The 19,816-nt window shown below is 40.2% G+C and overlaps 2 protein-coding genes and 1 long non-coding RNA gene across 4 annotated transcripts in view; all 3 read left to right on the plus strand.

The window, feature by feature from the left end:
* Window positions 1-19,816, plus strand: part of LOC143757198 (uncharacterized) — a 208,437-nt gene that overhangs the window by 91,545 nt on the left and 97,076 nt on the right. The window lies entirely within an intron of this gene.
* LOC143757172 (uncharacterized) lies at window positions 1,686-15,166 on the plus strand. The gene is made up of 2 exons (XM_077248118.1): window positions 1,686-1,950; window positions 11,997-15,166. Exons 1-2 carry the CDS (start codon window positions 1,702-1,704, stop codon window positions 12,300-12,302), a joined length of 555 nt encoding a protein of 184 aa, XP_077104233.1. The 5' UTR covers window positions 1,686-1,701; the 3' UTR covers window positions 12,303-15,166.
* The window catches only part of cd151l (CD151 antigen, like), an 86,477-nt gene continuing 83,617 nt past the window's right edge, over window positions 16,957-19,816 (plus strand). Inside the window, exon 1 of one of the 2 annotated variants that reach the window (XM_077248150.1) lies at window positions 16,957-17,209. The gene's annotated coding sequence lies outside the window, so the exon portion shown is untranslated. The remainder of the gene's footprint in view (window positions 17,210-19,816) is intronic. The other variant, XM_077248151.1, reaches the window with a different exon arrangement.

The raw sequence follows: 19,816 nt of genomic DNA on the forward strand, positions 1-19,816 counted from the left end.
GGTGACTTCTTAGACAGTCAAGATCCAGAACCATACCTCTACGAACCAGAGTTTTCAGAAGAGGAGCTGCATGCTTTGGATATAGAACAACAGGAGGAGGTTGCGATCGCTCAACAGACAGAGGACTTGAGGATGAGAGCCAACATGAACTGGTGGTGTGAGTGTATGTCCTTTGCTTGTTCTCACAACCTTTTGCTATGCAGGCAATTACCATGTTTGCTGTAACTGTAGCTGTAACTTCTCAAACTCAACTCAATCCTAAGGCAAAGATACTCTGTGCAGGTCACGGCAGTATGTTGATGGATTTCAGGTGTTGCGTGATATGACTGTGCCCAAGTAGCAGTGCTTCGTCTGTGCTTCCCCCCAATATAGTCCCAAGTCAAAATCTGCCTAGGAAATCGCCTAGTCTTAATCTGAATTGCTATTTGTACTCGTTGTGAATACGCAGGCCACAAGAAGTAATTAGGTTTTAAAAAAAAAAATTTTTATCCCTTTTACTCACGACATGCTACCTGACAACATAGGATTCCATTCATTATTCTAAGCTAAGCTAGCGTCTGCACTGCCAAACGAAGACAATGCATGCACTGAGACAAAAATTCTTTTGACCACCTATCTTAATGTAGGGGAGACGGTGAATAAGCCCTATTTCAAAAAACGGTGGAGTGTTCCTTTAAAAGACAAGAGTGAAGAACAATGGAATTATATACCAACCATTATATATTCAGAATCAAGGCAAACCCGGTCAAAAAAGGTGAAGGCTGATTTAAAAAAGATTACAAGTTGGCATTAACATGCACCGATGAAATTGTTTATTTAGTAGGCTACAGAACATTGTGTATGGATTGTGCCTTCTGTGTCGATGCAGGTTTGATCGTGTCATTAAGGTAATAGCCCACAAGGTGGGAGTGTTGTATTATAGCAAGATATCCATAATGGTGATAGTTTGCTGTTTTCATCTGTGCATTAAAAAGTTTTTTTTTTAAATTATAGCAAATGTTGTACCTATACAAATGAGTGCTTACTGGTTTTAAATGTGTTCCTTTAGGAATAAGGGCTTACTAAATTTAATCCACAGCATGCACAACATTATCCTACTTTTTGTCTTCTCTGCATACCTTAGGCTATGCCACTTTACACGTGCCCCAGCTACTTTATTACTTTTTTTTTTTGGCTGTATTTTGTATCAAATAAATGCATCCATTATAAGAAGAGACAAAAACATTAAAAATCTTACCAGTTAAAACCAGTAGCCTATACGATCTAAAAACATTAATAAACCGGTAGGCTAGTGGGCATAGCCACTTGGGGACATTTAATTTAATATTCAACAATAGCCTATTATTGATCTGCCTGCATTGACACCATTATATGAGAACTGAACTGAGCTGGACGATGAAATCACAGTTTTCTCCAGAGCGGCTATATGAACTAAATTATTAACTTTTTTTACAACAAAAATGAACCATCACTGAATTTACTTAAGCTGGACTGTGATGCTAAATTCTATTCTGGAAACAAACTTTGTTGCATTATTTTCCTGTTATCTCTGTAAAGCTAGAACAATCTGTATTGTAAAGAAGCGCTATACACAAAGGTGACTTGACTTGACTAGAAAACTACGTGAACCGAGCATGTCCCTTCCAGGGCACCGTAATTTGGGTTGAAATTATTATTTTTTGGGGGACCTGGCAACCCGGAATGGCTGAGTTGAGAGGAATGAGGTGTGATCCGGGAGGTGCAGGAAGTGAGGTGGATGAAGGAAGTGAGATTGAGGTAGACACAGGTAACGAGGGAAAATCAAACAACGAAGAATGGAGGATAGTGAATCGGAAAAAAATGAAAAGAAAGCAGAGAGAATCTGAAGGAGAAAAAGGAGAGGAAGAACAAAGTTCTGAAATTAAAGTCATTCTGCGATTTCAATCTCCTTGTACATCAAATCCCTTGAAGGTTAGTGATGCAATATATAAATTGGTAGGTGAAGTACGGTTTGTTAAAACTTTAAGAGATGGGAATCTACTGATTATATGTAGAGATAGAGTTCAGCAGCATGGAATAATGAAGTGTAAATCATTGCTTGGGAAGGAGGTTAAACCACAAGTATGGGAAGACAGAAGGAAGGTTATGGGAGTAATATCTGGAGTATCAACTGAGATAACTGAAGAAGAAATCAGGGATAATGTAAGAGGAGTGAAAGTAATGAGAGTTAAACGTTTACCTTTTACAAGAGATGGTGTTAAGGGGCCCAGCTTGTCTGTATTGTTGACTCTAGAGGAAGATAAAATTCCTGAAAGAATCAGAATTGGGTTTGTCAGCTATAAATTAAGACCATATATCGCTCCCCCTATGAGATGCTTTAAATGCCAGCATTTTGGGCATATTGCAGCAGCTTGTAAGAGTAAACTCCGTTGTGCCAAATGCGGAGGGGAACATGAATACGGGAAATGTGAGAGAGGAGCTAAAATCAAGTGTTGTAATTGTGGAGGAGAGCACAGTGCTGCCTACAAAGGATGTGATGCACATAAAAAAGCGGTTCAAATTCAGCATGTGAAGGTAAAAGAAAAACTAACGTACGTTGAGGCAATTAGAAAGGTTAAATCTAATGAGGATAATAGTAGATTAGCACCTGTGATTCAATCCCCAGTTCAAAATTTGCATAAGTGTAGCAATATTACCAAGGATACACTTATAGTGGAGAAGAAAAAGTTTGTAGCATTTATGGTGGAAATCATTAACTGCTCTGCCCAAGCATGTAGCCGAACAGAGAGAATTAAGATAATTGCAAAAGCGGCAGAAAAATATTTTGAAATGGAAGAGATGTCAGTAGAGATCATCAATGCAACAATTAGAATGGGGATATCAGATTCACAATCAACATGTGGTGGTGGAGATTAATAATGATGCTAAGCATTCTACAATGGAATGCGAGGAGTCTAATTGCGAACGGACAAGAATTAAAACAGCACATTCAGGAGCAATCTGTCATACCTAACATTATTTGTATTCAGGAATCTTGGCTAAAACCTTCACTTGATTTTATATTGTATGGATATACAGCAGTACGTAAGGATAGAACCCTTGCTATGGGTGGTGGAGTTATGACCTTCATTCAACATGGTGTTAATTATAGAGTTATCAACAGTAGTGAAGAGCTTGAGATAATTATAATTGAAGTATGGGTGAATAAAACAAAAACTAGAATAATAAATTTTTATAATCCTTGTAAAAAAATAACTAGAGACATGTTGGAGAGTATATATGATGTGGAAAAATCCAAAGTTATAATATGTGGAGATTTTAATGCAAATAATACCCTGTGGGGAAGTGCTAGAACAGATGGAGATGGGTACATTATTGAGGATTTTATGGATGATAATCAGTTAGTGTGTTTAAATGATGGAAGAGGCACTAGATACGATGTAGCACATGGTGTAGAAACTGCAATAGATCTTACTTTTGTATCACAACAACTAGCAGGTTCTTGCATATGGGATGTGAGAAGTGATAATGCAATGGGTAGTGATCATTATCCTATCTGGGTAAAGATAAGGAGTCAAAATGTTAGTTTTGAAGAAAATTGGATTCCAAGATGGAGAATGAAAGAGGTCAATTGGGGACTGTATAATTTTAAAACAAGCAGCAAATTAATTGAAATGATGCCAAATTTGAGTGAAGACATTGAGGAATTAAACAATTTGATTATTAACATAATGCATAAGTCAGCTGAGGAAACAATAGGTAAAACATCTGGAGCAAAGAAGAAGAAAATGATACCATGGTGGTCTGATGAGTGTAGAGAGGCTGTTAAAAACAGGAATAAAGCTTTTAAAGGTGTTAAATCTAATCATTCATTTGATAAATTATTGGAGTACAAAAGAACACAAGCTAAAACTAAAAGAATTATAAAAGAAACTAAAAGGAAATACTGGAGAGATTTCTGTAGTAATATTGGGACAGGAATTAAAATAAATGATATATGGGGAATGGTTAGAAAGATGGGTGGCATAAGAAGGGACTTTTCACTACCAGTATTAATAGATAGTGGTATTGAGGCAGTAACTAGTAGAGAAAAAGCTGAGATGCTCGCAAAATCTTTTGTAAAATTACATAGTTCAAAGAACCTTTCTAGTGAAGAGCTAGATATAAGAATGAGGATCATGGAAGATAATAAAGATATGCTGGGGATGAAAGTGGTGGGGGAGAACTCACTAGATGCAGATTTTACATTGTTTGAACTAAAAAGAGCATTGATTGGTGTAAAAAATACCTCACCAGGGAGAGACGGGATATGCTATAAAATGATTGAAGAAATATCTGATGTGGCAAAAAATGTGATACTGGTGTTATATAATAAAATTTGGGAGCGAGGGAAATTACCCACTGGGTGGAAACATTCAGTAATAGTCCCTATAGGGAAACCAGGAAAGGATAAAACGAATGTCAAAAGCTACAGACCAATAGCTTTAACGTCTAATTTATGTAAACTCATGGAGAGGATGATTACTAAAAGGTTAGGGCACACATTAGAAAGCAGAGGGCTGATCACACCATACCAGAGTGGTTTTCGTACTGGAAGAACAACTATGGATCCTGTAGTCTGCCTAGAGAATGAGATACGTAAAGCACAAGTTAATAAAGAATCTGTTTTGGCAATATTTTTTGATAAAGAGAAGGCTTATGACATGCTGTGGAAAGAAGGACTTTTAATAAAGTTGAATAAAATGGAAATAGGTGGTAAAATGTTTAACTGGATTAAAGATTTTTTAAAGGATAGAACCATAGAGGTAAGGATAGGATCAGAGTTATCAAGTACATACACAATAGATAATGGCACCCCACAAGGTAGTGTATGCAGTCCAATTCTTTTTAATATAATGATTAATGATGTGTTTGATGGAGTGAATCAAAGGATAAACAGGGCATTATATGCAGATGATGGAGCATTGTGGGTGAGGGGCCGTAATATAGATAATTTACAGCAAAGGATGCAAACAGCAATTAGTCAGGTTGGAAAATGGTCATTTGAATGGGGGTTCCATCTGTCAGTAGAAAAAACGCAATTCATCTGTTTTTCTAAGAAAAGGGTTGTTGTGGAAATTCTTTCAACACCTTATACAACAGTTGAAGAACAAATGAAAATCTCGAAAGTTATAAGTATACGTATTTATTTCTTGCAAGAAAGGCAGTTCACACACAGACAGAGTCTGACATGAGAAGGGCCAAAGTCTTCTCTTTTCACAGAGTTTATATACCCAAAAGATCCCCCCTCCTCTGAAGATCTTTGGACTAAGGCCCCTGCACGTGGACAGTTTTCAGTTCCCCTACCCTTATCAATGCATCTCCACAGTCAGCACAAATGTCACTTTAAGAAACACCTAACCAAACATGTCTCGCTCTTGATGCACTCTAAATTATCTATTGCTAAGAAAAACTAATCATTCTGTCCCCTTGCACTGTCCCTTTGACCTCTTTGCAAAGAAGACACTATTGAACTATTTGCAAAGAATATTAATGCATCCTGCAACTTCCTCAACACATCTATGTTTTGTAAAACACACAAGCAGATATAAGTTTCAAAAGATACATTCAAAAGAAATTTCCATTACATTAGGTCAAAGGGACAGTGCAAGGGGACAGAATGATTAGTTTTTCTTAGCAATAGATAATTTAGAGTATTGATAAGGGTAGGGGAACTGAAAACTGTCCACGTGCAGGGGCCTTAGTCCAAAGATCTTCAGAGGAGGGGTGATCTTTTGGGTATATAAACTCTGTGAAAAGAGAACACTTTGGCCCTTCTCATGTCAGACTCTGTCTGTGTGTGAACTGCCTTTCTTGCAAGAAATAAATACGTATACTTATAACTTTCGAGATCTTCATTTGTTCTTCAACTGTTGTATAAGGTGTTGAAAGAATTTCCACAACAATCTGGCGACGAGGATGGGATCGCAAAACTGATGACCTCCGTGGGAGAAACAATTGACTGATCACAAGACAAAAAGTCTATGGCTCCAAACCCCCAACTTTGAGGTGACGGGAGAATTGTGGACACCACGGAAGGCCTAGGTGGACGCGATCTTGATTAAAAGAAATCACGCTGCAAAAAGCACGGTGAGAAACATTTTTTACATTAATAAGATATTTCTAAAAGGGCCAGTGAGACGTGCACATTTCCCAAAAGGGCCAGTGAGACGTGGGAGTCTCAGTAAAGACCAATAGTGACGATTATTGGCGGGGTGCGGTGGCCGCACTGGGAAAGTCTCAAAGTAAAGACCAAGTAGTGACGGACTACTAGGCAGGGTGTGGTGGCCACACCGGAAAATTTCCGGAACGGTATACTCTGGAAAAAGGCTAATTAATGTAAAAAATGGGTAGTAGTAATAGTAAAAAGTCGTTGGAGACAGTGAATTTCTCGAACGGAAATTATAGTTCTATGACAAAGAAAAATGGAACATGGTGGCATCACAGGATACCACAAATGATTAAAAAATATGGGTTTAATGGGGGTTTGAGTGTAAGCCATCTGCAAAAGACTAAAGAAAATTGGACAAAAACAAGTCCAAAAAGAAAAGAAAAAGATGATTATGACCTCGATGGTCAAATTATAGATGTATGGTTAAATGAGGCAATTATCAGACAAAGAAAACAGATAAATGCAGCATTAGCACCATTAGGAAATGCAGATAATAAAAATGAAAAGGCAGAAGAGGTCAGAAAAACTTTACTAAACTCTGTTTCTTATTCTTCCGAGGAAATGAGATGCATGAAAACCCGCCTGGCTGAGGATGACCGCTGTCCGGCTCACCGCTCCCCCTACCAACCGCAACTGCCAGTCGACAATGAACCGCAAAGACAGCCAGAGGCGGCTGGAGGACAAGACCCTGACGAAGATGACAAAAAAGAGGACAAGTCAACACCCGTATATACAAACCTGACAGCTTCAGGTACTTTTCCCTCTGCCCCTCCTGCCTATGCTCCTCCAACACAAAGTTTTGCTGATTCTAAATCACCGACAAAAGGAGGACTCAAAAGAGGGCTCCAGGAAAAACCACCAAGGACAGGTCGAGGTAAAGGAGTTATTAGACCCCAAACCAGATCATTGACAAGAGGTGATTCAGGAAAAAGATTCCTGATCCTGAATGCGGAGGACGATTGGAACACAGCGGAGGAGGAAGATGAGGAGTATGAGGAGATGATGATCAGAGCACCCATGATCGAAGTCGCGGGACACGAAGGTCCAATCCTGATCCACAGACCATGGACACAGGCGGACATCAAAGAAGCAGCCTGTCATTTGTCTGAACTGGACGCAGGAGGAAAACAACTGGGTGAGGAAATTGAAGCATTCTGCAAAGAATTCAGACCAACCATTGATGAACTGATAAGACTTTTGAAACTGAAACATGGTCCTACCAAGCTGTCAAAAATGACTGGGCGCTGGCCCACAAACGCACGCTTGGTGAACCCAATCTGGGAGGACGCGGGCAACGCTGCCTATGTGGGCAAAATCAACGCGCTAAAAACCTCACTTGCAACAGCTTTTCCAACTCACGTCCACACCGACAAGATCAGAGCGTGTAAGCAGAAAGACGGAGAGGACACCGAAGATTTTTTTCAAAGACTGAAAGAAGTATTTGACCAGTGCAGTGGTTTGACTGAACCAGGTCCACCAGCCGAGGGAGCTGTGGTCCCACCCGGCATAAGTACGTATGAAGAATATTTAAAAACTGTTTTCCTAGATGGCCTGGACCCTGAAATAGGGAAAAAGGTGAAAACATCTTGCGTGGGCTATCATCAAGCGCGCCTGGAAGAAATCCGACGACACGCAACCCATCAACAACAGCTGCTAAGAGATCAAGCCAAGACTAAGCAGAAAAAGACTGACAAAGACACTCAACTTGCTCTGCTGAAAATGGGAAGTTTGATGATGGAAAATCATCCGAGAAGAGGTGGAGATGGAGGTAAAAGAGGAAGAAGGCGAGGAGGAAAAGGACGAGGAGTGGGTAACAGACCCGCAATAGACTCTGAAGCCTGTTTTAACTGCGGACAACAGGGACATTGGAAAAATGACTGTCCATATCCTCCAAGGCAAAAAGGAGTTCAGCAACATCAACAACCAGAGAAGCAAGGAGATTGAGAGGGGGAGGGGAGCGACGGTGAGAGGTCTGACTCCCAGTTGGTAAATATGTCTAATCTCATTTCTATTTCTGCTTCTTGCAATGAAGAAATCTTGCTTGCAAACACTGTACAAATGTATAAAGCATCTGCTAGATTACCAATGATTGAAGTAAAGGTTGAGGGCAGAAAAGTTAAGTTTTTAATTGATTCAGGAGCAACAAACTCCGTAATTAAGCATACAGAATTGCCTGATTTAACTGTATTATCTGGTAAATGGGCAACCTCCAGGAGTGCCACAGGGCATCTGGTGAGGGAACCATATACTACAGATTTATCTTGTCAGATTGGTGATCACTTATTTGCGCACGCTTTTCTTGTGACAAAAACTTGTCCGTGTAATCTGCTGGGCAGAGATTTAATGTGTAAGCTGAAGTTGAATTTGTACTGTGATGACAATGGCCTCACTGCTGATATGACTAGGATACAAATGCCTGCTGAAATATTGTATGTGTTTGAATGGAGCACTCCTCAAAGTGGGCTAAAAAGCAAAGCCACAAATAGGATGTCTCCTAACCATGATTTCATGGAAGAAAGTGATTTGCATTGTACATGTCACGTCAGCAGTGAGCCAGATGAAATTTTTGCTGAAAAATGGACTGAAATAGAGATTGAGGAACTGCAGTCCTCAGAGCTATTCTGGTCAGATAAGTGGTGTGTTGTAAAGATTGAATTGACTGATAGTCAGCTTGCACTGTATGATGTGGTGGGGGCCGTCCCACACATCTCTCTTTGCAAAACCACACACTGCTGAGTGGCAAGATTTGGGGCCTTTTGTGAAACAGTGTGACTCATTAACAGACTGGTTTCCAGCCACTGACAAGAATGTGTGGCAATCTGAGAGCACAGGGTTTTACAAACAGCCACTAAGAAAACAAATAAAGGGGATTAGGACTGTTGAAGTGTTGTGTGATAATACAATGACCAAAAATGAGGAAATGTCTATTCCTGAGGGTTTAGAAGCAGTTCCACAGGGACTCTGGGCACGTGACAAATACGACGTAGGTCTGATTAAAGGGTGTGACCCTGTTAAAATCACTCCAAAAAGTGATTACAGACCTAAGAAGATGCAATATGCTCTAAAACAAGAGGCTATTGATGGTATCACTCCAGTATTTAATTCATTACTGGAAAAGGGCGTGATTGTGCCGTGTCCAGATTCACCTGTCAGAACACCTATTTTCCCAGTAAAGAAAATCAGGGATAGCGGGAAGCCGACTGAATGGAGATTCGTCCAGGATCTCCAAGCGGTCAACAGCGCTGTACAGGCCAGAGCTCCGAACGTGCCAAATCCGTATACAATACTGTCTCAAATTCCGCCCAAGACAGTCTGTTACACTGTGGTAGACATTTCAAATGCCTTCTTCAGTGTACCAGTTGATAAAGACTCTCAATTCTGGTTCGCTTTCAATTTCAATGGAAAACCGTATACTTTTACAAGATTGTGTCAAGGGTATTGCGAAAGCCCAACAATTTATAACGAAGCGCTGAAACGAAGCTTAGAGCCATTATACCTGCCGGAAGGCGTCGCTTTGTTGCAATACGTCGACGATATTTTGCTATGCTGTCCGTCAGTGGAAGTATGCAAAGTTGCAACAATGGCTCTGTTGACACATTTGGCTGAGCAGGGTCACAAGGTTAACCCTCGCAAAGTGTCTGTGGCACAGACATCTGTCGTATTTTTAGGACACGTCCTGTCAGCTGAAGGGAAGTCACTCTCAGACAAAAGAGTGACAGCCATTCAGAATATTCCAAAACCTATAACAAAGAAACAAATGATGTCTTTTTTGGGTATGACATCATATTGTAGAACGTTCATCTCAGATGAACTCAAAATGATTTATGGTAACAGTATGGCTGCAAAAGATACGTTGACATGGACTCCTGAGGCTGAGCAGGCTTTTGTTGATTTGAAACATGCTTTGCAAACTGCCCCTACTCTTGAGATACCGGACCCAAGCCGACCTTTCACACAAACTGCGGATGAAAGAAAAGGGCATATGGTTTCAGTCTTATTACAGGAGCATGGAGGAAAACTGCGCCCAGTGGCCTATTTCTCCTCCAGACTGGACAGTGTTGCACAGGGACTTCCTCCCTGTCTGAGAGCAGTAGCTGCTGCTGAAAAAGCTGTCATGGCTTCAAATGAGTTTGTGGGGTTTGGGGAATTGACTTTATTAGTCCCTCACGCTGTGGCCATGATTTTGCTAGAACAAAAGACATCACATCTATCAACAGCACGATGGTTGAGGTACAATTTTGTGTTGCTAGAAATGCCAAATGTTCATGTCAAACGATGCACAGTGCTAAATCCAGCTACACTTCTCCCCATTGAGGGGGAGGGGGAGCCCCATTGTTGTATTAGTGTTCTGGAGGAAGTTTGCAACCCCAGAGTGGATTTGCAGAGTGAGGCTTTGATGAACCCCGATCTCATCCTATTCGTGGATGGCTCATCGAGTCGGGACGAGTTTGGCAAAAATAGAGCTGGGTTTGCTGTGGTCTCATCTACTGATATTCTGGCTCAGGAAGCTTTGCCTCCTTCCTTTTCAGCTCAGGGGGCGGAGTTGGTAGCACTCACAACTGCATGTACCCTGGCTGAGGACAAACGTGTCACCATTTACACGGACTCCAGGTATGCTTTTGGTGTTGTGCATGATTTTGGGGCATTATGGAAACACAGGAAGTTCATGAAAGCTGATGGTAAGCCGATCCTGAATCATTCCTTGGTAAAAGATTTGTTGGATGCTCTTCTACTCCCCTCTGCCATTGCTGTTTGCAAATGCCAGGCTCACACTACAGGCCGAGACGAGGTCTCTGAGGGTAACAGAAAAGCTGATTTAGCTGCAAAAGCTGCAGTCCTGCTTCCTCTTTCTGTGACTCGTGCAGTTAAATTGGCTGTGCGCCCAGAACCTCTGGGTACAGTTCAAGCCATGCAACAATTTAGCTCTGATATTGACAAGAAACAATGGAAGCAGGCAGGGGCTACTTACATTGCAGGTATCTGGAGGGGACCTGATGACAAACCATGTTTACCTAAACATTTCTTTTCAGCTTTTGCTAAGTTGACGCATGGATTGGACCACACGTCAAAAGGAGGGATGCTGAAATGTATACAAAATAACTGGTTTACAAAAGGTTTTTCCACAGTGGCCCAGGAGTATTGCAGCAGATGCATGATTTGTGCAACAAATAATGTGGGTAAGGGTCAGGCAATGAAACTAGTGGGGCATCCCAGCCCAGACAAACCTTTTAGTCACGTCATGATTGACTACATTGAATGAACACCAAGTGAAGGGAAAAAATACTGTGTGGTCGCAGTAGACATGTTTTCCAAATGGGTCGAAGCAATGCCAACAAAGCACCCAGACAGCAAAGGGGTGGCTAAGCTTCTACTACAAGAAATTGTTCCCAGGTGGGGAATACCAGATAAAATTTCTAGTGATAATGGAACACATTTTGTGAATCAGGCCATTTCCGCAGTAGAAAAATATTTAGGGGTGTCATGGAAGTACCATACTTCCTACCATCCGGAATCAGCGGGAGCTATAGAGAGGGAGAACCAGACCCTCAAGACAAAATTGTCTAAAATATGTGAAGAAACGAATTTGTCATGGACAAAAGCACTGCCCATAGCACTCACACACATGAGAATGAGACACAGAGGGAGGGTAAATCTCTCCCCGTTTGAAATCCTCTTTGGGAGACCACCACATATGGGCTGGGAACCACACGATCAAAGAACATTGCCTGACACTGCTTTGTGTGAAAAAGATATGCTGAATTATTGTGTTGAACTGGATAAGGTTTTCTCTGATATATCTCGACAGGTAAAGGCAGCTGTACCGGAGGTGGCAGACGGACCTCTGCATTCCATCCGGCCTGGAGATTTCGTGGTCATCAAGGACTTTAGAAGGAAGCACTGGAAACAAAAGAGGTGGCAAGGGCCATACCAGGTGCTACTGGTCACTCACACTGCTGTGAAGGTCGCAGAGAAGGTGCCGTGGATCCATGGGACGCACTGTCGAAAAGTGCCAGCTCCTGCGGTAGCTGCAACGGTGCCAGCTCATGCGGTAGCTGCAACGGAAGGAGGATCCCATTCACAGCTGACGAGTACGAAACAGGTGCCAGACTAACCAAAGTTGCTTGTCAGCCTGTCGGTTACTCACTAGAAGACCATCGTCATTGGAGAGAGGACGAATCAATAGTACAGGACGATTCTGCAATTTTAGGAGTAGTACGTACCGCGTCAAGAACTCTGTGGTGTTTTGACGGAGTGGGCATTGCAGTTAACTGTCTAATAATATCTACTAGACCTGCCCTGAGACCAACGATACATAGGGAAACAGGACTCCTAGCATTTTCACAAGAACATTTCTTGGCCTGGCGTGGTAATACCAGGTGGCAATATGTTACTAAAAGTTATCCTCTTAATTAGTGGGTGCCTCCAGGTATTCGGACAGGAAGGTGTCCAATTGGGTATGACAAAAGGGAAAGGATCTAAACTCACAATAATATGTGACCCCATCTCAGCATCAGGGTATGCACAGGAAGAAGCTATTAGAGAGTGGGGAAAGGCTATGTATTTTTGTAAGAAGCCATGTGCCTGGAAAGATGTTTATGGGGGTAACCAAGAAGCCATAAAGAACGGGCTGTTAAAAAATGCAGGGAAAAGTGAAAATCCTCAATATACCTCTAAATGTGGTCATGGTGATCCCCAGATGGTTTATAAAATGAAATTTGAGGAACTAATCGAAAATCATAATGTAAAATTGAAGGTTACTCTGACTACAGGAAATTGGGGAGATGGTGACTGGGGAGGTACATATTTTTGTGTATGGTGGACTTCAGGAAAAGGCACGTATGTCCCATTTACTATAACAATGCTTGAGCAACCTGAAAATGGAGGGAAATTTGACTCAATGATAAATGACAAAGGTGTAGACGAAGAAGAAGAACAATGGTTAGAACACCAATTTGGGCTAGACCATAAAGATAGAACAGTTCTGCATGCTAGAGCACAATGTGAGGGTAACAAAGCCTGTATGTTGAGTGTTTTGCAGAGACAAGTGCTGGAGATAACAGAATCGTGTTGGTGGTGTCTACAGATGGATAGAACTTGGAAAGCACATCCGTTAAAGAGCCAACACCTGAACGAATTAAAGGGGTTAATTTCGTGTGGAATGTGGGAAACATTGAGAATGACAGAGGTAATGAAAAATAGAAGTAGTGAAGAAAGGGATGTCGGCTGTACAAATCCGACGGAGCATTACACAGGTGGAAAAAAGAATGTATGGGCAGTAAAGCCGCAGGTTGGAGATATATGTATGTGTAGAAAAGGAGGGAAAGAAGTAGACGGGAAAAGACTGATAAAGCTTGGACGATCTTATTGTCATACGGAAGTAGACTTGACAGATAAAGGATGTGAAATAGAGGGAAAAGGCATTGATTGCGCTTTAACAAAGAGTTCGTTTAATGACAGCACCGCTGCTACAGTGTGGGTATGTGGACAAACTGCATATCACTCTTTACCCCAAGATTGGATTGGATGCTGTTATCCAGCCCTTTTAGACGTAGGTACCAGTATATACAGGACAGATGGTAAACAACAACCCAATGACAACCGCAGGGAGAAAAGAGCAGTGTCAAAGAGTATGCCTATGATGTATCAAGGAACAAAGCTATGGGACCCATGGACTAGCAGAGTAGCAATGACAGGATGGTCTTTCTTACCAGGGGGAGGAACTGCTGCAAGTCTGTTAAAGATTAATGGGTTAGCATGGCAGGTTTTAAAACTAGCTAACGATACTGAAGATGCTTTAAATTTGTTAAATGAAGAATTACACGGAATTAGAGAAGCTGTAATCCAGAATAGGCTTGTCTTGGACATGATTACCGCAGAAAAAGGCGGAGTTTGTAAAATGCTGGGGACATCATGCTGTTTCAATTTACCTGATATGCATAAAAATGTGTCAGATATTATCCAACACATGAAAGACACCATAGCCACTCCACACGATATGGGAAGCTTTCTGGATGAGTGGTTTTTGGGGCTAGAAGGGTGGTCCAGGTGGTTAAAATCCATAGGTGCGCCTGTACTGGGTATAAGTCTGATAGTATTAATTTCAATACCGTGTGTAATTTCTTGTACTAAATCAATAATTTCCAGGATTGCAACAAATAGGCTGATGGAAATAGACCTGGGTGGTGAATATGTAACGATGAGAAAATTCAGGCCACGAAACCTGATTAATACAGAAATTCACGTTGCTGAAGTTTTGGATAGTGTGGAAGTAAATGCTCATGAGTTTGACTAATGAAAATGTTATGGGAAAGGTCGGACCGGCAAACCATGACGATGGATGAATATCAAATAGTGTGGTGTTTTCTTTCATCTATTTTCTTTTACTTAATCAAATAGTGTGGTGTTTTTTTTTTTTTTCATTTCTTTTACTTCATTTCTTATTTTTGTATTATGATTACTTTTATAAATGAAATTTCTGTTTTGTTTTTATTTTCAAGATATGAAAAAGGGGTGGAATGTAAAGGAAATTTCTTTTGAATGTATCTTTTGAAACTTATATCTGCTTGTGTGTTTTACAAAACATAGATGTGTTGAGGAAGTTGCAGGATGCATTAATATTCTTTGCAAATAGTTCAATAGTGTCTTCTTTGCAAAGAGGTCAAAGGGACAGTGCAAGGGGACAGAATGATTAGTTTTTCTTAGCAATAGATAATTTAGAGTGCATCAAGAGCGAGACATGTTTGGTTAGGTGTTTCTTAAAGTGACATTTGTGCTGACTGTGGAGATGCATTGATAAGGGTAGGGGAACTGAAAACTGTCCACGTGCAGGGGCCTTAGTCCAAAGATCTTCAGAGGAGGGGGGATCTTTTGGGTATATAAACTCTGTGAAAAGAGAAGACTTTGGCCCTTCTCATGTCAGACTCTGTCTGTGTGTGAACTGCCTTTCTTGCAAGAAATAAATACGTATACTTATAACTTTCGAGATCTTCATTTGTTCTTCAACTGTTGTATAAGGTGTTGAAAGAATTTCCACAACAGGGTAAAACCAACAATAGATCTTAAGATATATGGGCAATCTCTCAAACAGGTTTATGAGTTAAGATATCTTGGTGTGTGGTTTGATAGTAAACTCACTTTTAGAAATCATGTACAGAAAATGGTGGAAAAATGTAAGAAAGCAATTAATCTTTTAAAGTGTCTATCAGGTTATAATTGGGGGGCATCAGGCTCTTCTTTGAAAATAATTTATATAGCAATAATCCGATCAGTGTTTGATTATGGATGTACAGTATATAAAACAGCAGCTAAAACGACATTGGCTGAATTGGACAGGCTGCAGGCCAAAGCTCTCCGGCTGTGTAGTGGAGCTTTCCGAACATCACCTATCTCAGCGCTGCAGGTGGAAGTAGGGGAAATGCCTTTAGATCTTAGGAGGTTAAAGCTCTCTCTAGCATATTGGGTAAACTTACAAGGGCATGAGAATATACATCCTACAAAATTGGTGTTAGAGGAATGCTGGGAATATGGTCGCATTGTGGAAAATAGTTTTGGATGGAGTAGTAAAAAAGAGGCAGATGAAATGGGAATCAGTAATATATCCTGCAGCAAAACTGTTAACTTGAGCATAACTCCTCCTTGGTTTTTTTGCTATCCTGTAGTTAATTTAGAGACTAAAAACATAGTTAAGACGGGATTGTGTCAAAGTGTACAACAGTATATAGAAGTAAAATATAATGATACAGTACAAATATTTACAGATGCATCCAAAGAACCAGCATGTAAAACGGGGGTGGCTGTATACATTCCTAAATATAAAGTCACAATACAAAAAAGAACCTCAAACCACCTCTCAATCTTCTCTGCAGAAATGACGGCCATCATAATGGCACTACAGTGGGTAGAAGAAGTGAAGCCATATAAATCGGTTATTTGTTCAGACTCTATGTCCTCCTTAACTAGCATCCAGACTGGGAAATCTGAATGCAGGCAGGATCTTTTAGACGAAGTTCATCAGATATTATTCAGAATAAAGCAACAGAAGCTAATAACACAGTTCACTTGGGTTCCAGCGCACACAGGTATTGAGGGGAATGAGAAGGCAGACGAGTTGGCAAAAGAAGCACTTAAAGCAGAACAAGTAGAAATACAGGTACCACTCAGCAAATCAGAAATTAAAACAATAATTAAAGATGGTATTCATAAACTCTGGCAGGATAAATGGGATAAGGGGGAAAAAGGTAGGCATTTATATAGTATTCAACAAAATGTGACAGTTAAAAAAATGAGTTCATTATCACGACAGGAGGAAACATGGTTCACTAGGCTAAGGTTAGGACATACAGGACTGAACAGCAACCTACATATAATAGGGAAACATGAGACAGGAATGTGCCCATATTGTACGGAAACTGAAACTGTGAAGCATGTACTTCTGACATGTAGGCAGTACCTTGAAGAGAGAGAAAAAATTAAGAGGGTAACAAAGAAGTCTGTTAATTTAAGCAACCTGTTGAAACTACCAGGAACACACTCTACAATAAAAGCAGTGATAGAATTTCTTAAAAAAACACAGTTAGCAAGAAGACTTTAGTGGTTTTTTTTTTTTTATATATGGAGGTTGAGTTGAGGTTGAAGCTGGAGGAGCTAAACACGTAGCGCCAGCTGAAGCTTGGGCTCTGGTTCCAATTTTTTTTTTTTTTTTTTTTTTTTTTTTCACGTCCCAATGTGATCACACCTTATTCCAGTAGATGGCGGTAATGCACATAGATTGCAAACTGCCAATAAAAGTCACAGAAGAAGAAGAAGAAGAAGAAGACCTGGCAACCCTGCTCACTCGGGTGGAGCTCGTTTGAACTTTTCCTTTGGGGTCCTATTATGTTTTTGTTGATGTTTCTAAATAAGCAAACTAGCTTATGAGTTAAGAGTAGCCTAATAAGTTATCTGTGAATGAAGACCGTATCTTACAATTTGAACAGTTCTCACCGTTTGGCAGTCTTTGTGTGACATCAGCTGATAAAGGTAAGATCTAAACTTATAGAAAATTGTTCGTCGGTGTTTGTTTTAACGTTAGTTGTAAATGTTCGTTTGTATTAGTAGTTAACTTTACTGTGATTAGAGGCCAGTTTGCGACAGTAAGTATCTTTGTGTTTTTCTCAAGTCTAGGCTACTGTAGCTACGTATATGGTATATAGGCTAATTAATGCACTGCTAAATGCATTCTCTGTTTAATCACATTTTCAATCTGGATTTGAGATTTTGTTTGATCATCTCTAACAATCTGAGATTAATACAATTGTGAATACATTCTAATGAGTTCAGAGCTTCAGAGTAGAGTTTAACTTGATTTCTAGACGGACGGTTAGTGTGTTGCGGTAGAATACAAAACGGGACCAAGACACAATAACTTACAGTGCTGAAGATGACAACTTAATTACCTAAGGAAATATGACTGAGATAAGTGATTATAAAGGTCAGCAAATAATCCGAATGGACGTGTTAATATACATTCACATGAAGCTCATTAAACGAAAAAACTGTCAAATGAAAGTTGCTGAAAAAATGTAAAAGTTCTCTCCAAATGTTTCTGAGGCTGGATTCGGAATAACATACTCTTTATGCAATTTAAAGTAGTATGGCAGTGTTTAATTCCGAATTCAGCCTTGCTTGTGGTGTTATGAACGAACATGTCGTTCTTAACATGTTCAGACAGGTGAGTGAGTCAGTTGTGTGCACACACACACACATTACTTTTAGTGAGCAGTATATTAGTTGTAAATGTTACACAACTGTGAATTTTAAAGGATTAGTTCACCTCAAAATGAAAATGTCCTAATAATTTACTCACCCCAATGCCATCCAAGATATCCATGTATTTCTTTCCTCAGTGGAAGAGATTAAGTTTTTTGAGGAAATCATTTCTGGATTTTTCTTCAAATAATGAACTTCAATGGCAGCCACTGTTTTGAAGTCCAAATCAATGCAGTTTCAAAGGTCTTTGAAGTGCTTCAACGGACTGTGCACGATCGCAGCTGAGGAAAGAGGATCTTATCTAGCGAAACGATTGGTCAATTAAAAAAAAAAAATTGGGCATTGAGTAAATTATTAGGAAATTTTCATTTTGAGGTCAACTAATCCTTTAAGTGTTTCTTTCTTTTTTCAAAATGAATCTAAGTACTATAGGGTCACACTTTAGATTAGGGTCCAATTCTCACTATTAACTAACTATTAACTATGACTGTTGCCTAAATAAACTTATTTACTGCTTATTAATAGTTAGTAAAGTAGACCTAGTTGTTACGTTTTAGGAATTGGGTAGGATTAGGAATGTAGAATATGGTCATACAGAATAAGACATTAATATGTGCTTTATAAGTACTAATAAACAGCCAATATCCTAGTAATATGCATGCTAATAAGCAACTAGTTAATAGTGAGAATTGGACCCTAATTTAAAGTGTTAGGCTACCGTACCATAGTCAGGGCCGGCGCCACGGGGGGGCGTGAGGGGGCGACGCCCCCTCAACGGGACTCTCCCGCCCCCTCAGATCACCATGAATGTAAACGAGATTTTACTGATAAAATATGCTATTTAAAAATCACATTTGCCAATTACATTTACACATTTTCTTGTTTTTGTGAATATTAAGCTAAATTAATAATATTTTAATTAAGGACAGTCTGTTAGACAAAGTCGAATTTTGATTGGTCGTTTGATTTTGCGTGCTCGCTCACCCTAGCATTACGTTAAATTTCTCATACGGGAAAGATCACACGACGGCTACGGACTGTAGAACGGATATTCCATAATTTCAAGGTTGAATAATGCATATCGGGGGCAATCGGGAGAGTCGGCATAGGCGGAGGGTGAACCAACTCCAGGGTAAGGCTAAGATGTGCGCTTCCCCTGCATTTAAATAGATTTCCTAACCATGTAGTTTTAACCAACGTCGCCTAGCAACAACTTAAACGTCCCAGTATAAACGCTCCCGTTAACTCATTTGTTATTAGCGCAACTATACGTTTACAAACTGTTAATTTGAGCAAAAAAACAAGCAGTACTGTATGCCTGGCAGCCAATACAAATAAACATTGCCTTACCTAATGCAGCAAAATCCTGCGTTTAGACATGGCATCATGTGTTGATGATGCCCTCGTTGTTTAGTTTTGTGGTTATGTCACTCTCAATTAGAGCTTAGATTCTCTGCCCGAGCCCGAACTTGACCCGAACCGACGATATTTACCGTCACTATCCTCGGGCCGGGCCGGGCCTTTGATCTAGAGACGTGCACTCCCAACGCAATAGAGTGCGGCGCGGGACTAGATTTGATGGCCGAGCGCGGGCGGTAATGAACATCACTCTGTGTGTGCGGGTTGCGGGAGAATAAAACGATTCGCGAATCGCGGGACTCCCTCAAACTAGAAATATTTATGAATAAAACATATAAAAACTAATAAATTTTTATTCATCTGTTGCAGAAAAGCAACAAGAACAACTATATGTGTGCTTTAATAAGCAATAACAAGCTTTAAAGTTAATGCTTTAGTAACAAATTTATCAGGAGCATTTATGCTGATGTCTGATGTGTATGATGGCGACACGTAGTATTTGTATTTTGGAGGTACAGA

Source organism: Siphateles boraxobius, unplaced genomic scaffold (genome assembly GCF_051911475.1).
Source record: "Siphateles boraxobius isolate OS27281-9 unplaced genomic scaffold, OSU_SipBor_1 30, whole genome shotgun sequence".
NCBI lineage: Eukaryota > Metazoa > Chordata > Actinopteri > Cypriniformes > Leuciscidae > Siphateles > Siphateles boraxobius.